This window comes from Erithacus rubecula (assembly GCF_903797595.1).
Source record: "Erithacus rubecula genome assembly, contig: SUPER_33_unloc_1, whole genome shotgun sequence".
In the NCBI taxonomy this organism is placed as follows: Eukaryota; Metazoa; Chordata; class Aves; order Passeriformes; family Muscicapidae; genus Erithacus; species Erithacus rubecula.
Window position 1 is genome coordinate 191,032 of NW_027636168.1, and position 16,851 is coordinate 207,882.

A 16,851-nucleotide genomic window follows, 5' to 3' on the forward strand; every position below is an offset into this window, starting at 1 on the left:
AGCATCTCCTGGATTTACAGGAGAAGGGAAGAGGTAGAAAGGCTCTGGAGAGCTTTTGTGGATTTTTGGGGCTGCCTGGAGGATCCGAGGCATTCCTGCACCTTTTGTTACCAAATCCCTGCAGGAATTGTTGGGTTTGCTTTGCATTTGGCTGGGTTCCCAGCAGGGAAATGAGTTTGTTTACAGTTTGTGTTCATTATGGGTTTATCCTGGCCGCGGGTGAAACCCACAACCCGCGAGGTCGCTTTCATCTCCTGGGTTTGCATCCATTAAATATTCCCGATTCCATCGCGCCGACTCCAACTCCCAAAGTGGGCATGAGTCAAAATCTGATTTGTTTAGGACTTCTGGCCTTTTGGGCACGCACCTGGGAGCAGCCAGAGTTTTAATTGGAGTCCTGAGTGTGCAATTCCAGCCTTGATAAGTGCCCAGGAGATTTCAGATCGTGGTTCCCTGTAATATTCCCGTGAGCAACATCCCAAAGCCTTCAGCTCCTGGAGATGGAGCCAGCCAGACGAGTTGGACTTAGGATCACCTTTAGAAGTGGGATTTGGTCTCTTTTTATCCTCTCTGCAGCTTTTGATGAGTCGACTTTGAAACCACAACCTGCTTTTAGAGTCAACAATTAATTCTTGTTGTAAAGGAAAGTCAGGGAATCTTGGAATGGTTTGGGTGGGGAGGGGCCTCAAAAGTAATCTAAACCATGGGCAGGGATACCTTCCACTATCTCAGGTTGCTCCAAATCCCATCCAACCCTTGGACACTTCCAGGGATTCAGGAGCAGCCACAGCATCTCTGGACGATCAACTTTCTAATTTTTAAAATATTTTTAAACATTTCTGTGTGTGCAAAGATAGCTTTGGGAAAGTCAAATCTTGAGGGACAGGTTGAGTTTCCACCCATTGTGGTGGAGGTCATCCCAAGATGGGACATCCAGTGACTCACGGCTGGAATTGCGCAAATTCTGATTTGTATTTCAAGGCCATGGTGGAAAGACTGGAGCTGGTGGGGAAGTTTCCGGAATCCAGCAGGAACCTTGGCCATCCCTTTGAACTCCTGGTCATGTTCAAAGAGTCCTTTTTGCTGATCATCCCCCATTTGCATGTCTGAGTGGTCGAGGGAAACGTTTTGGGAACTTTGAAGATTTCTGTTCTTCAGAAGTCTCCAACCAGCTTTTATTTCCCAGGAGATGTTGGGGACGATATTCACAGTTCAGGGCTGATTTGCCTGTCTCTGCCTCGGAGATGAAACATGAGGAGAGGTTGGAATGCTCAGCCCTGCCCTCCAGTCCGCTCCTGCACCATCTGCAATTACTTTTTAATCAGGAAATTGCCTTTGAAAAAGAACTGGAATTGCTGCACGCTGAGGTGCTCTTTGAGACGTGCAAAGTGAAAGCTAGAATTGGCTTTCAAAGAGGAAAAAAAAGGGAACAGGAACATTATAAATGACTCTAATTAACTATTAATTTGGGGAACAACTTTGCATAATGGTGCGAGGCCCAGCAGGGGAAAGTAATAATTTAGTGGCAGATGTAAAAGGGTTTGGCGTCTTTGATGACCCCAAAGATGAGCTTGGGCAAGGTTTTGAGCCCCAAATTCCCAGGCATCCTCCAGCTGACCTCAGTCACTGTCCTGGAGTTTGATGTAGGGACAAAACCCAGCCTGGAGACTCCTGAGATGAAGGACTTGGACACTCAGTTCCCAAATTGTGTCTCAGATTCCATCAGGGGAGCGTGGTGGTTTAATAAGAAAGGAATAGATCAGATGCTGATTCTCTTTGATGCTCTCTGTTGAGTCAAGAAAATAAAATCTGTTCCCTCAAAGAATCCATTTACCAGTGCCTTTGAGAGTGATGGGGCTCAATCAGCTCTAAATGCTTTAGAACAAATTTGTTTCATTAATTTTTTGTGTCTTTGTCCTCTGTTTGAGAGGAATTTGGTGAAATTCTGAGGCAGAAATAGGAAAATTTCGTGCCAAAATCTTGTGCCGTCTATGCAGAGGGAAAGGGATCACACAGTGAAGTTCACTGCACTTTTCCTAATGGTTTCATCCATCTTGTCATGGTTCTTTGGGATGCAAAAGAATTTCCTGAGTAACTCAGATGAATCAGCCTCCGACCAGGAATTAACCGGGCTCGTAAGATTTGAGGATAAAAGAAAACCTCAGTGGAGGAATGCATACATTAAGGGGAGGAAATGAAATCCAGGCAAGAAACACAAACAGAGAGGAAAAGCAAATCCCCAGCCAGGGATATTTTGCATATGAGGAATCATTAGCAATTGGCTGCTAATGAGCTACAAGCACAATTTTTGTCCCAGGTCCTCGGGCTCTCTGGACCAGGGTATAAAATCAGGCGGGTCAGAGGAACTAAAATCACTCCTGCTTTATTCTCCTGGGAGAAAAGAGTAAGTCTTGATCAGCTTCTCAATTTCCTGGGTTGTTGCTGTCATTGTGTTTTATTTTTCTGCTGTTTGTCTGTAGTGCTCCGAGGTTTGTGCTCTCTAAAATCTCTGAGGAGACCTTGAAGCAGCTTTTTCTCCAGGGAGGGACATTCTGTGAAGGGTGAAGGTTCTTCTTCAGCTGATTCCAGATTTTCTTTATTTCTGTCACCCAAACCATTCCCTTCTGAGAAATTCCATGCCTGTCTGAGCGTTGCCCAGCAGCTGGGAGTGGATGTGGGGAATCCGTGCAGAGCTTTTGGCTCTTGGAGCAGAATCACAAAATATTTGGGGTCGGAAGGGATCTCTGGAGATCTCCCCAGAGTCACCTGGAGCAGGTGACACTGGAAAGGCTCCAAGCGGGTTTGGAATGACTTCGGAGAGGGACAATCCTGGGCAGGAGGATCTGAATATCTCCAGAGGGAGATTCCCTGAACTCCCTCGCCCAGGGCAACTTGTGCCAAGGCCTCACCACCCTCAGGGTGAAATTTATGCTTCTTGTTTTTGCTTGCTGAGGAATTTTTTATTTTTTTTCCCTTTGTTTTAGGGCTCAGTTTTTCCTTGTTTTTCTGACTGCCTGGTCCCTCACTTCCCCACATATTTCAGGAGAAAAAGGAGGGGAAGGGAGAGCTCAGGGGGAGGCGCACCTGCCCTTGGTTCTGTGGAGAGCTCTGGGTTTAAAAGGAAATTTGAGTGAAGCGCAGACCAACCCTTCATTCCACCCTTCATGCAGCTCTCCATCACCACAGCTGCTTCATTACGCCACTAATTACAACTCGTTCCTTGTCTTCCAGAACTCACCCCCACAGCCATGTCCTGCTACGACCTCTGTGCCCCCACGTCCTGCGGCCCCACCCCGCTGGCCAACAGCTGCAACGAGCCCTGTGTGAGACAGTGCCAGGATTCCACCTACGTGATCCAGCCCTCGCCCGTGGTGGTCACCCTGCCTGGCCCTATCCTCAGCTCCTTCCCCCAGAACACCGCCGTGGGATCCTCGGCATCCGCGGCCGTCGGGGATGCTCTGAGTGCCGGGGGTGTCCCCATCAACTCGGGCAGCTCCTCGGGGCTTGGCTCTTTGGGGTACTCCGGTTTGGGGGGGCTTTATGGAAGGTCCTACCGGCGCTCCAACCGCTGCGGGCCCTGAGGAAGGGTCGGGAAGGGAAGGAGCAGGAGATGGAAAGCGCGATCTGGATGCAGGACTGAGCCCGTGCCCACCCGCTTGCTGACCCTCTGCCCTGAGCTCTGGAGCTTGGCCTTTCCCGTTTGATGCCTTTCTGTGCTGTCAGGGAGGTGAAAAATGCCACTCGATTGTCGCTGGGTGTCCAGCTGTAAAGCACTGCCTTGAAAAATGGATGATCAATTTTAATCCGTATTCAGCCCTTTTGCTTTCTGACGCTGCTTTTTTTTTTTTAAATTCCACTTCTTGCTCATTAAATCGTTGGTGCATCACAATTTGTGGTTTGCAGTGTTCCTTCTCTCTCTTTCTCTTTGGAGCCTCCTCTGGGGAAATTTGCCTGTGCATAAATAGTGCTTACCAAGCAGATCTGCATTTAAGTTATAGCATGCTAGTTACTGACGAATTAATCATAGAAAAATATATACAATGAGTAATATCAATTTTTTTTAAAGGGAATATTTTTCTTCAACTTATTTCCGGAGGAACAATGTGAAATAATCACTCCTTGCTAACAACAAATGCGGGGAAAGAGGTGGGAAAGCTAAAGCTCCTTTAGAGACAAAGCTTTATTTAATTTATTCCAAATATCTCATCTAAACCTCCACTCCATAAATTCGAACCTGTTCCCCCTTGTCCCGACTCTCCAGGAAATATCTTGCCTTGGAAATAATTTTTCCCCGTATTTTTCGGCTCCCTCAGACACCGAAAGGTGAAATGAGGTCACCCCGAAGCTTCTCTTCTTCAGGCTGAATAAACCCAGGCTAAACACTTAAAACCCAACAAACAAAATGAGAACTTAGGTCTCGCTCTTCCTGTGTTGTCCTGCTAGCTTAGAAACGCTGCAATTATGTCTTAATTACTTTCTAAACGATGTGGTGACTGAGGGACCTTTGTCACCAGAGCAAGAACAATTACTCAGAACCTCGGGGAAGATAATGAACCTCGGGTAACTTGCTAAACAAACATTCCTAACATCATGTTAAATACCCCAATTAAACTCCCATTCCGCGTTTTAAAGACGTGGAGCAGGGCAGATCCTGTGAGATAAAGAATACGCTGGGGAGTTCTGCTCCCGGAGGGAAAAAAATCAAAGACAAATGAAAACCAGAGAGACTTTTGTGCAGCACAAACAGGGGTTTAATGTCAGAGAGAAGATCAACAGCCAAGTGCAGGGAATCCAGGAGATCCCAGGGACAGCAGGGATGCGGGACTCGTGGTCTGGGAGCAGGGCTTGGCTTGGGACCAGGATACAGCCAGGGGATGGAGGGGTCAGGGCAATCCCAAGGGGATGGAGAGGTCAGGGCAATCCCAAGGGGATGGAAGGGTCAGGGCACACCTGGGACCGCTGGGCACACTCAGCTGCTGCTGCCAGCGGCTCCTGCCTGGTGTCCCCATGGCCCGGGCAGAGCTCCAGGGCCGCCACAGCCAGGGGGGCTTTAGAAAACCCCACAGCTCCCACGGCGGGACCTGCTCCATCTCTGGGAGCCGGGCAGGGAATAGCCCAGGCCACGCGAGGAGAAGCCAGAGCTGTAGGAGCGCCCGCAATTGCCAAAGGAGCCCCCATAATTGCCCCCGAGGGAGCTCCCATAGCCCCCAAAGGAGCCCCCATAATTGCCCCCACAGGAGCCCCCATAGCCCCCAAAGGAGCCCCCATAGCCTCCGAGGGAGCCCCCATAGCCCCCAAAGGAGCCCCCATAGCCAGTGTCACCTCCATAACCCAGGGAGCGGCCGTAGCCAAGGGAGCCCCAATTTCTAGGGGAGCCCCCATAGCCCCCAAAGTTTCCCAGGCCAAAGGAGCCCCCATAGCCCCGGGATCCCCCATATCCAAGGGAGCCCCCGTAGCCCTGGGAGCCCTCAAAACCCTGGGAGCCCCCATAACCTGAGAAACCTCCATAGCCAGAGGAGCCCCCGTAGCCTGAGAAACCAGACCCCCCATAACTTCCTAACCCAAAGGAGCCCCTATAACCACGGGAGCCGCCCAACCCAAACGAGCCCCCATAGCCCTGGGAACCTTCATAAGGTCCCCACCCAAAGGATCCCAAATTTCTCCCGGAGCCCCCATAACCTCCAGACCCAAAGGAGCCCCCATAGCCAGAGGAGCCCCCCAAGGCCAGGGGGCCCCCAGAAGCTCCCAGTCCAAAGTTGCCCCCGTAGCCCTCAGAGCTGCGGGAACTGAAGGAACGCCCCAGCCACGCTGGGCCCGACGATCCCACGACGCTCTCCTGGGGGCAGGTGCTGAGCACGGGGCCAGGGATGGTCACCACCACGGGCGGGGGCAGGATCAGGGCTCTGGACTCGGGGCACTGCTGCACACACGGCTCGTTGACGCTCTGGGCCACGGGCTGCGGGCAGCTCACGCCGCTCAGCTCGCTGGAGTAGGACATCCTTCTGTGCTGGGAGACTGCAACGCACCGCGCCACAAAGGTTTCACATCCACAACTTCCCACCTGACTCTGCTTTCCCATGGGAAATGCGAGAGCCCAGAGCTCATTGCTTTCCCATCCTGACCCTCATTCGAGCACAAAAATCGCATCCCAGACTCTGTCTGCTGTCCAGATCCTCCAGATGTCACACTCAGAAGAACACATCTGGTGTCACCTCTGGTGAGTCCCACTCTGTCACTAATCTGTGTTTATTTCCTCATAAATTCATTAAGAGCAGCTGAAATCAGGCAATGTATTTATAGGAAGTTAAGAAGTGTCAGATAAGAAGCAGCAATTTTTGTTGTTGCTTATCCTTTCCCAAGTCGCCCTCAGCTTCCAAACCAGAAAATTTACAAATATTTCCCCCTGGTGGGAATGATCTCTCACATCTTTTCAAATGTTCATACCTTAGACCTAAAATGCCTGGGAAATGGTTATTCCAAGTGGCATGGTGAAAATTCACATTTTATTTTCTAACAGCTTTCTGAGCCCCACAGTTTTAAAATCTGCCAATCCATAACATCAGCAAGGCACAGCTGAAAGGATGTTCAAGCTGAACTGGCCTAGAATAATCAAAATTAATCTCTGTATCTGAAATAGCAGAGGGAAATAAGATAATTCCAAGATGATATCAAAGAAATCTCATTATTGTATCAACTTCTCCTTTAACCTCCCTCTCACCATGATGGTCCTGGAGAGAAAAATTCTATACTGGATAGAGAAATCTGTGGCAAAGGTTCACTCAGAGGTGTAAGACCAGCAAGAAAGAAGCCAAGAGGAAGAGGAAGAAAGGCTCAATGAGTTTAGGCAATAATTCAGATTTTAGGAGGACAAATGGCACCACTTACCTCGTTCGCCGCAGGAGTGGGAACAAAAGAAGTGGATGAAGGGCCCTGGGTGATCTGAGCTTTTATATCCTGCTCAAAGCCACCCTTGGTGCCTCCCGTCCTCGTTTATTACAAAACCAACGCCACAGTGGGTGCCTCGATTCTGTCACCTCAGCACTGTTCCTCCCAAACTCGCGTGGCTGTGACACAACCACTGATGGCAATCTGCTCCCTCTGAGGATGGCTCGAGGGGGTTTGGGGAGCTTGGGGCTGAGGGGTGGGCATGAAGCCATCGATTGAAACCAGTTTAGGCCAATTTTAATGTTGTCCTGCTCTACTGGGACATTAATTTAATTTTAATTTAATAGTTATGCTTCCATGTTGGAACTCTGAAGCTTACGAGTTTTGAAATTTTTGTGGTTTTTTGGCACTGACTTCTAAAAGATCATCGCCTTTGATTCGAGGCCTTGAAGAAGGGTTCTAAATTTGAATTATGGAGTTGGAATTACCGGTGTGCAGTTTGAATAGAAGCGTGTGATATCACATGGTGAGGGGTTTGAAAAACTAAAAATTTTGGAATAAAAAATAGGGTTTTAGAATATAGTAATAGGTATGGGACAAGATAGAGGTTTTGGCCTTTTTAAAGTTTTTTTTCCTTGTTCTTTTTTTTAGTTTTAAGTAGTAGTCTTTTGTTGGATAGAAAGTACTGTACTGTGAGTTACAGGTGTTTGGTCGTTGGGTTAAAAGTATAAATAATACAAATGTGAGTTTTTAATTTGATAGTTAGGCTTTAAAAGACTTTGTAACATGTGAGATACAGCTTCGTTTTGTCATTTTAGGTCGTTAGTAAAAGGTATTTTAGAACTCACTGTACTCTAGATAAGAACTAATAAACAACTGAGTTGAAACACAAAAATTTTGTCTTTCATGTTTTAATTTTGACTATGACAAAGGCAAAGAAAAGAAAAAGTTGGCCACAAATACTTCCATGGTGTGAAGCCCTTTGTGGTGGCACCTTCTCCAGGTGAAGGTCACCAAACCAGACCCAAAATTGTGGTTCTGAGAGGACACAAACTCTCCTTGAAGCTGAGTAGGGATCCGTAAAAGTTGTCCCCAAAGAGGCAGAAATTGGTACAGCCAGAAGAGACCTTAGCCTAAAGCTAATTCCAAACATTCAATTGAAATCTTGAAGTTCACTTAGAAATACATTAAAAATCTTAATTTTCCTTCCCCCCACCCCCGAAGTACTGACCACAACAGAAAAAGAGAGAATTTAATAAAGTAGTAATAAAATATAAATATATTTCATTGGGACGAGTTTGGGACATCCCGCAGTTATTTCTTTTCTTCCCTTTTGCAATTGTTTTCTAATTTTACAATCTTGCAAGAGAGAGGCAATAAATTACCTCTAAATTGTAAAATAGCTCTGCTTGTGAAGTGTCATCACGATTTGCTGATAATAATGAGAGGTACCTGGAGGATAATGACTTTAATCTGCCTCACAAATACTCATTAATAATCTGTCAGTGCTTGCAATTTCTGTTATTATCCTATTAAATGAAGGCCGGGAGTTATGAGGATTTATTCTGAGTTAGGAGCTCTCTTCTTGTGAAACAGCATCATTTAAAAATATCAATCAATGTCATTCCTCTTGATTCCCTGATCAGCCTCTGATTAAGAATTTCAGTGCTGGCAATGATTTGATTTTCATTCACAAGATCAAATTCTTTATTTTATGAAGTATTAATGTGTTTGGGATGATTATGACAAATACATTGTCTGGCAAATCAAGTGCAGCTTTTCCTTTATTTATGAGGCAGTTTTTTGCTGAAATATCTTTAATTTTAGGGGAGAAATAAAAGACTGATTGCAAGTTATCTGAATTTTCAGGCTTAACTATCAGTGTTCTGCAAAAAAAGGGGTTTCAAATTGATGTTCTAAAATCACTTGGGCTGTCACCTGCAATTATTTTGTAAGTATTTTGTAAATATTTTGACCATGAAATTGTGTCTCATGATGCAGAGCCCTCAGCTCACACATCTCTGAACTGGCACTCCTGTCTTGGCTTTGGGTTCTGATATTTCTGTGTTTGTGTCTAACACACCAAATATTAATTTCCAGTGGGTGTTCACAGTCCTGGAAGGATCTGGAACATCCCCAAAGTGTCACTGCCTTGGTCCGTGACATTCCAAAGCCAACAGGAAATGGGGCAACAGAACCCATCTTGGAACTGTTGAGTGATTAATGGTGCTTGAGCTGCAAGCACGGATCTTAACATGTTTCTAAAGCATTTGGATATAATTGATATTCTCTTCATTTTTTACACTCTTTTCCCTCTTTTAGTGCAGCTTCCATGGATTTTCACAGGATCCACTAAAACCCCACCAGTTCTAAAAGACGGAGTAAATTAATCTGAACTCATCGAACCTAAATGAAGTGCTCACGATATTATTACCTCATCATTCACCAGCTCGATGTCCTCAAGTCTGTCCTGACATCGCCTCACGCCCGTTTCTGCGCGTGGGGAGTGGCAGTGCAAAGCCAGCAGAATTAAATCCCTCCATGCCAGGGTTGTTTTGTGTGGGACTGGAGGCACGGAGGGAGTTTTGTCCTTGTAAGCACTTTGGGAAATGTATAAAAGCTGCCACCACTCCGAGTTATCCACATCTCCATCCACATCACCTGAGTTATTCCTGGTGAACAGGGTAAGTCTGATTTAACTCCTCTATCCTTCTCTATCCTTCTTTTTTTCCCATTCAATGTGCTGATGTTGCGGATTGGCAGATTTTAAAACTGTGGGGCTCAGAAAGCTGTTAGAAAATAAAATGTGAATTTTCACCATGCCACTTGGAATAACCATTTCCCAGGCATTTTAGGTCTAATGCATGAACATTTGAAAACACGTGAGAGATCATTCCCACCAGGGGGAAATATTTGTAAATTTTCTGGTTTGGAAGCTGAGGGCTACTTGGGAAAGGATAAGCAACAACAAAAATTGCTGCTTCTTATCTGACACTTCTTAACTACCTATAAATACCTTGTCAGATTTCAACTGCTCTTAATGAATTTATGAGGAGATAAACACAGAATAGTGACAGAGTGGGACTCACCAGAGGTGACACCAGATGTGTTCTTCTGAGTGTGACATCTGAAGGATCTGGACAGCAGACAGAGTCTGGGATGCGATTTTTGTGCTCGAATGAGGGTCAGGATGGGAAAGCAACGAGCTCTGGACTCTCGCATTTCCCACGGGAAAGCAGAGGCAGAGTCAGGTGGGAAGTTGTGGATGTGAAACCTTTGTGGCACGGTGCGTTGCAGTCTCCCAGCACAGAAGGATGTCCTACTCCAGCGAGCTGAGCGGCGTGAGCTGCCCGCAGCCCGTGGCCCAGAGCGTCAACGAGCCGTGTGTGCAGCAGTGCCCCGAGTCCAGAGCCCTGATCCTGCCCCCGCCCGTGGTGGTGACCATCCCTGGCCCCGTGCTCAGCACCTTCCCCCAGGAGAGCGTCGTGGGATCGTCGGGCCCAGCGTGGCTGGGGCGTTCCTTCAGTTCCCGCAGCTCCGAGGGCTACGGGGGCAACTTTGGCCTGGGAGCTTCTGGGGGCCCCCTGGCCTTGGGGGGCTCCTCTGGCTATGGGGGCTCCTTTGGGTCTGGAGGTTATGGGGGCTCCTCTGGCTATGGGGGTTTCTCAGTTTATGGGGGCTCCCAGGGTTTTGAGGGCTCCCAGGGCTACGGGGGCTCCCTTGGATATGGGGGATCCCGGGGCTATGGGGGCTCCTTTGGCCTGGGAAACTTTGGGGGCTATGGGGGCTCCCCTAGAAATTGGGGCTCCCTTGGCTACGGCCGCTCCCTGGGTTATGGAGGTGACACTGGCTATGGGGGCTCCTTTGGGGGCTATGGGGGCTCCCTCGGAGGCTATGGGGGCTCCTTTGGGGGCTATGGGGGCTCCTGTGGGGGCAATTATGGGGGCTCCTTTGGGGGCTATGGGAGCTCCCTCGGGGGCAATTATGGGGGCTCCTTTGGCAATTGCGGGCGCTCCTACAGCTCTGGCTTCTCCTCGCGTGGCCTGGGCTATTCCCTGCCCGGCTCCCAGAGATGGAGCAGGTCCCGCCGTGGGAGCTGTGGGGTTTTCTAAAGCCCCCCTGGCTGTGGCGGCCCTGGAGCTCTGCCCGGGCCATGGGGACACCAGGCAGGAGCCGCTGGCAGCAGCAGCTGAGTGTGCCCAGTGGTCCCAGGCGTGCCCTGACCTCTCCATCCCCTTGGGATTGCCCTGAGCCCTCCATCCCCTTGGGATTGCCTTGACCCCTCCATCCCCTGGCTGTATCCTGGTCCCAAGCCAAGCCCTGCTCCCAGACCACGAGTCCCGCATCCCTGCTGCCCCTGGTATCGCCTGGATTCCCTGCACTTGGCTGTTGATCTTCTCTCTATCATTAAACCCCTGTTTGTGCTGCACAAAAGGCTCTCTGGTTTTTATTTGATTTTGATTTTTTATCTGTGGGGGGAATATTCACTCGTGCAGGGAGGAGGGGCCTGAATTTCTTTAATTGGCCAAGGCCTTTGGGTCTTCTTGATTTGAGAAAAGAAGGCAAAGTGACAGGAATTAGATGCTGGAAAACTTTATTGTACCAAGAAGGACAGGAGAGGCCGGGAGAGGGACGATGGGCAGGGCCCAGGCATGCCGGGTGTCACAGGCTGCAGGAGGCCAAGGCAGCTTGAGCCGAGATCAACTTCTCCATGCTGGCTGTGGTGGCTCTAGCAGGGCCCACAGGTGTCCCAGAACTTCTTGCTGTAGCGGGGCAGGGCGCAGGGGCTGTAGGCAGGAGCAGGGCAGGCTCTGCCAAAGGTGCAGAGGCCTCCCGTGGCCTGGGTGGCGCCGGCGCCGTAGAGGCCGCCCAGCCCCAGGGAGCCGCCAAAGGCCGGGGCTCCGGTGGATCCCACCACGGCTTGCTGGGGGAAGGAGCTGAGGATGGGCCCGGGGAAGGTGACCACAACTGGTGGTGGCTGGATCAAGGCCGAGGAGTCGGGGCACTGGCGGGCGCACAGCTCGTTGCAGCTCTCAGCGATGGGCTGGGGCACGGCCACGCCGGTTCTGGGTGGGCACAGATCGTAGCAGGACATCTTGTGAGGGTGAAGGTTGGTTTGCAGCAGATGGAGGCGTAAAAACTGTCAAAAGCAAGAAGTTGGTGAGAGGAATTTCCAAAAGGGGTGAAATCGCTGTGTTGCGTTTTCTGTTCAGCCCTGAGTGATGTGAATGCTCGCTGAGCACCTTGGTCAAAAAATTTCTTGCCTGTGTGAAACCATCCCCAGAATGACCCAATCCCACATTGTTGTGTTTTTTAGCTTTTGGAAATTGCCTTGAAGAACAATATAAAAACCTCAACTGCATCTCCCATAAACTTCCCCTAAGTGCCAACAGAGCCCTGAATCTGTGGGTTTACTTAAAATTGGAAGTTTATTATGGGTCTTGCAATGCCATTGAACCCAACTGACAAAGGTCTCAATTCTTGTCTTGAATTTTATAAAGTACTAAAGCAATCACCTGAAATAAATGTCTTAATCTGTGCCTTTTAAAAACCAGCTTGGAACACTCCAATTTCTCAAAGTTTCTGGCTCATACTCAGCCTCCCAAATCCCACATTTCCCACATGTTTAATTAAGAGCAATTCCAGACAGAAATGAGGTAAAGCTAATCTAAATCTCAGCATTCCTAAAGGAATCTTCCCCAATTGCTCTGCTCTGATTAAATAAATAGAAAGAAATTAAAAATTCATACTCACAAAGCTCCTAAGGTGAGCGAGCTGCGAGAAGTGTCTGGCTGGACCCAGGCACTGGAGCTTATATAGAGGATCCCAACATTCCTGAGGCCTTGGAATCTTGCTTGGGGTGGGGGTTCTGCCTAAAAGAAATTGTTTACCAGCTTTGAGTCATGAAAGTTTGGAGTTTGTGGCAGTTCTGATTTCATTCACATTCTCCTATCGTGCTATGTCAGAGTTTCACCATCTTGATTTCTTTAATCTTGGGTCTTAATTGGCCTGGCAGCTCCTGGCATCATTAGAGTGACCTCACTGGAATTACTATGTTCATTAAGCTGACTCCACATGTTACTTCTTCCTTTACAACCTTGTCATGAGATTGCCTGCTGCAAGATTTTGTAAGACTCATCTTTGGCTGACATGGACATTTTTCCTTAACAGCCCTTTAAAATTATCTGATAAATTAATTAGAAGCAGAAACCAGCTTATTCCAGGAGTACCCAGGAATAAATGTTTTTTCCAGCCCTAATTAAAGAGATCTTCTTGGGCCAAGATGGATTTAAGAGGTCATGAATATCTGCTGAGATCATCCAGGACACTCAGCAATTCCCCAATAGTTTTCTATTGAGAGGAAGATTTGGAAACAATCCTGAATAAAATCACTTTGTTTAACTAAAGAAGTTTTAGTGAGAAATGAAATTCAGTTTTAAAAGCGTTGGCGGTGCTTAATGTTCCCATATCGAATCCTGTGATTCCCAATTTGAGGAAAAATCAAAGAGGCAGATCAAAGTTTTTCTTTATTGTCGTGGGTGTAATCTCTTATCAACAATGTTCTGGCCCTTCTTGAGAAAAATACTTTGTAATGATTTCACAAACATTCATTATCTGCTGCTCAACCCAGCTAATGTTCGGTGTTGTATGACATGAGTGATTTAGACATTTCACTCTTACACAATCCCAACTACTTGAATGTGCAGGAAACAAGGTGGTGCCTGCCATTACTTTAATTAAATCACTATTTGTGCCATTGGAAGTCAAGGGTTAATAAGTAATGCAGCTCTTCTTTTCTTTCTTAAAAAAAAAAAAATCCATATCTGCAGTTGAATACTCTGTGACTCTAAGATCCCACCTTTGCTGTAGTTGTCTCATTTCAAACTATACTTTTTATAAAAAATAAATATTTGTGATTACTTACTTTTTTAATGTGATTTTTAAGAGCACAACTTTTAGGTTTTCACCTCTATCCAGTGCATTTTGCACACCCTTCTTGTCATTCCTGAAAAATTCCCCAAAGGTTAAATATCTGCTCTCAATTCCTACACTAAAGATTGGTTGTGGTCCAGGTTCACCCCAATATTTTCATTTTCTCTGCAGGTGATAAAGGATTTGGGCTTAGCTTTGTGTTTTGCTTGTTGCCCCAACAAATTTCCTTGTATTCACTGCAAGGGAAGGAAAAACAAAAAAGATTCTCCAAGTACAGAAAGAGGTTGAGTGGTCCCCACATCTCCCAGCGTGGGGAGGAATTTCTATGCCTTGATTTATATTTTACATAAATCTGACAGTCAGAGGAAATTGTGCCTCACCCTTGGCTCAAACTCCTTTCAAATCCAACCCCTCCGCTTCTCCTGGGCTGCACCAAAATCCCCGTGGGCAGCAGGGGAAGGGGGATTCTGCCTGCTCAGGTGAGACCCCACCTGCAGAGCTGCCCCAGCCTGGGGAGGAGCTGGAGCTGCTGGAGAGAGCCCAGAGGAGGCTCCAGGATGGGATGGAGGAAAGGCTGGGACAGCTGGCATTGTTCAGCCTCCAGAAGTTTAGGGGTGACCTCTCTGTGGCCTGGCAGGAGCTGCAGGGGCTCCAAGGAACACAGGGAGAGACAATTCCCAAGGGATGGAGAGCCAGGGCAATGGGGATTGGGTTCAGACTGACAGAGAGGAGCTTTAGATGGAGTTTTGGGAAGGAATTCCTCCCTGTGAGTGTAGGGCAGGGATTATTCCATGCATTCCCCATCCCTGGCAGGTCCAAGGCCAACCTAGACAGGAATTTTATCAACCTGAGGTGGTGGGAATGTTCCTGCCCATGACAGGGTGTGGAACAAGATGATTTTAAGATCCCACCCAAACCATTATGCTATTCTATGATAGCGTCTCTCCACTTTGTATTAAAAACACCACAATTTCAGCACTCTCTGAACTACAAAATTTATTTGGGGAGGGTTCCTGTGAGGAAAAAGCCCCTCTAAGTGCAGATTTTCTTGAGCCTATGAGGAACAAGGGCCATGAGAGCATTAAGTAATATTCTCTGCTCCCTGTTTTGTTGTTTTAATGAACCTTGCATATCCCAGGGTGAGTAACAGAGGAGCTGCCAGGAGCCTGAGCCCTGATCAGATCCTTCATAGCCGCTGGGTTTGGCCAGCCAGGGCCCTGCCCTGCTGTTACTTTCCCTTTTGTGTCATCCAGAGCAGGCTGCTCCTCCCAGAGTGGCTCCAGCAATCCCAGGCCCTTTCCAGTGGCTCTCCAGAGATTTGAGCAACCAGACATGGTCAAGTTGAACAGTTCTGTTATGAGCAGGTAAGACCACAAGTGAATGCTTAGCATAATTAAAAATAAAAAGGAACAAAAGCAACATAAAAATTTTATGCAAAAAAGATTTATTGAAGGAACAACTTCGAATCACACTCACAGTATGAAGGAAAGCATGGAGAGAACAGAGATACAAAAAGAATCAAAAAAATAAAGCTAAAATTTTTAACTTGCACAGTTGTCAACAAGCAGAGGCAAACAAAGGCAAATAGGACATGAGGTTTATATAAATGACAAAAACAATAAAGATCAAAGATAAAGAAAAAAAAGTGAAATAGTTATGCACAATAAATTTACAAAAGAAAACAAAAAACTGCAGAATAAGTAAAATACTAAGTGTAGGAAAAGGCTTGAAGTAGAGAGTTATGGCGGCAACAATTGGGATGACCAAATTCTAGACTTTTCCACTGACAACAGGTAATAAAGGCATTGCATTTGAGTCTAGCAGGGCCCGCAGGTGTCCCAGAACTTCTTGCTGTAGCGGGGCAGGGCGCAGGGGCTGTAGGCAGGAGCAGGGCAGGCTCTGCCAAAGGTGCAGAGGCCTCCCGTGGCCTGGGTGGCGCCGGCGCCGTAGAGGCCGCCCAGCCCCAGGAAGCCGCCAAAGGCCGGGGCTCCGGTGGATCCCACCATGGCTTGCTGGGGGAAGGAGCTGAGGATGGGCCCGGGGAAGGTGACCACAACTGGTGGTGGCTGGATCAAGGCCGAGGAGTCGGGGCACTGGCGGGCGCACAGCTCGTTGCAGCTCTCAGCGATGGGCTGGGGCACGGCCACGCCGGTTCTGGGGGCGCACAGCTCAGAGCTGCTCCTGGGTGGGCACAGATCGTAGCAGGACATCTTGGTGTGTGAGAGATGAGGCTGAAACAGAAAAACAGGCGTTAGAAGAGCCATGGGGTTCTCCCCATTCAGCAATGCCTCGCCCACACTGCCCAGCACTGGCCTTGTGTCCTGCAGCCCCCTCAGAGCCCTGAGCCCCACACCCCAGAGCTCACAAGACCTGCCTGATTCCCTGGGCCCAGCTTGGCTCTGTCTGTCCCAGCCAAGGGGCTCCTTCCTTGCTCTCCTGGCCAAGCCAGGCTGGTGCCAGCATGGCCACTGCACCAGCATCTCTGGTGGCCACAGAGGGCCCTGGGCAGCCCCTGGACACGCAGGCAGATCTCTGCAGGACCCACCTGTCCTTGGGATGAGCAGAGCAAGGCTGCAGCAGTGGATGCAGCCCTGGGCCAGCACAGGGCTTTTATGGGTGGCCACAGAGGTGGAGCAGGAGCTGCCCATGCAGGGGCCACGTGTGTGGGGGCAAGGCCTGACTTCAGCCCTGCTACCACAGGGCTATTCTGCTGACTCCTGCCTTTCCTGGCCAGCCCCAAGATGCACCATCAGCCCCTGCAATTATCCCGCTGGGACACAGCCAGTGACACCTCTTGGCCCACAGCAGCCCCAGCAGGTACCTACCATGTGCCATCCATTGTCCCTGATGGGCACAGGGTGCAGCTGGCCCAGGGCCCAGTCAAAGGAAGCTCCTGTGGGACCCTGCCTGTTCAGCACCATGATGCACTGACCAGTCCAGCAGAGCTGGGCTCCATCTGTCCCCCAGGCACGGCTAGGGACCTGTGTGACACAGGGGACAAAGAGGACTCATGCCAGGCCTGACATACACAAG

General features: G+C 48.6%; 2 protein-coding genes and 3 pseudogenes across 5 annotated transcripts; 2 read left to right on the plus strand and 3 right to left on the minus strand.

Moving 5' to 3' along the window:
* The first annotated feature begins 3,248 nt into the window (after window positions 1–3,248).
* On the plus strand, window positions 3,249–3,581 carry LOC306813926 (feather beta keratin pseudogene; annotated as a pseudogene). Its single transcript has one exon. The product of its transcript is annotated as a feather beta keratin pseudogene (transcript).
* A 1,469-nt stretch (window positions 3,582–5,050) lies between these two features.
* LOC306814004 (uncharacterized protein) lies at window positions 5,051–5,998 on the minus strand (the record flags this gene model as incomplete). The annotated part of the gene is made up of 2 exons (XM_079329701.1): window positions 5,051–5,617; window positions 5,771–5,998. 2 exons carry the CDS (start codon window positions 5,996–5,998, stop codon window positions 5,051–5,053), a joined length of 795 nt encoding a protein of 264 aa, XP_079185827.1.
* A 4,201-nt stretch (window positions 5,999–10,199) lies between these two features.
* Window positions 10,200–10,997, plus strand: LOC306814005 (uncharacterized protein; the record flags this gene model as incomplete). The annotated part of the gene is made up of 1 exon (XM_079329702.1): window positions 10,200–10,997. One exon carries the CDS (start codon window positions 10,200–10,202, stop codon window positions 10,995–10,997), a length of 798 nt encoding a protein of 265 aa, XP_079185828.1.
* A 471-nt stretch (window positions 10,998–11,468) lies between these two features.
* On the minus strand, window positions 11,469–11,980 carry LOC306813923 (scale keratin pseudogene; annotated as a pseudogene). Its single transcript has one exon. The product of its transcript is annotated as a scale keratin pseudogene (transcript).
* A 3,535-nt stretch (window positions 11,981–15,515) lies between these two features.
* LOC306813917 (feather keratin 4 pseudogene) lies at window positions 15,516–16,640 on the minus strand (annotated as a pseudogene). Its single transcript, XR_013777942.1, has 2 exons — window positions 16,364–16,640; window positions 15,516–16,049 (listed from the first exon to the last, which is right to left on the minus strand). The product of XR_013777942.1 is annotated as a feather keratin 4 pseudogene (transcript).
* Between the last annotated feature and the right edge of the window lie 211 nt (window positions 16,641–16,851).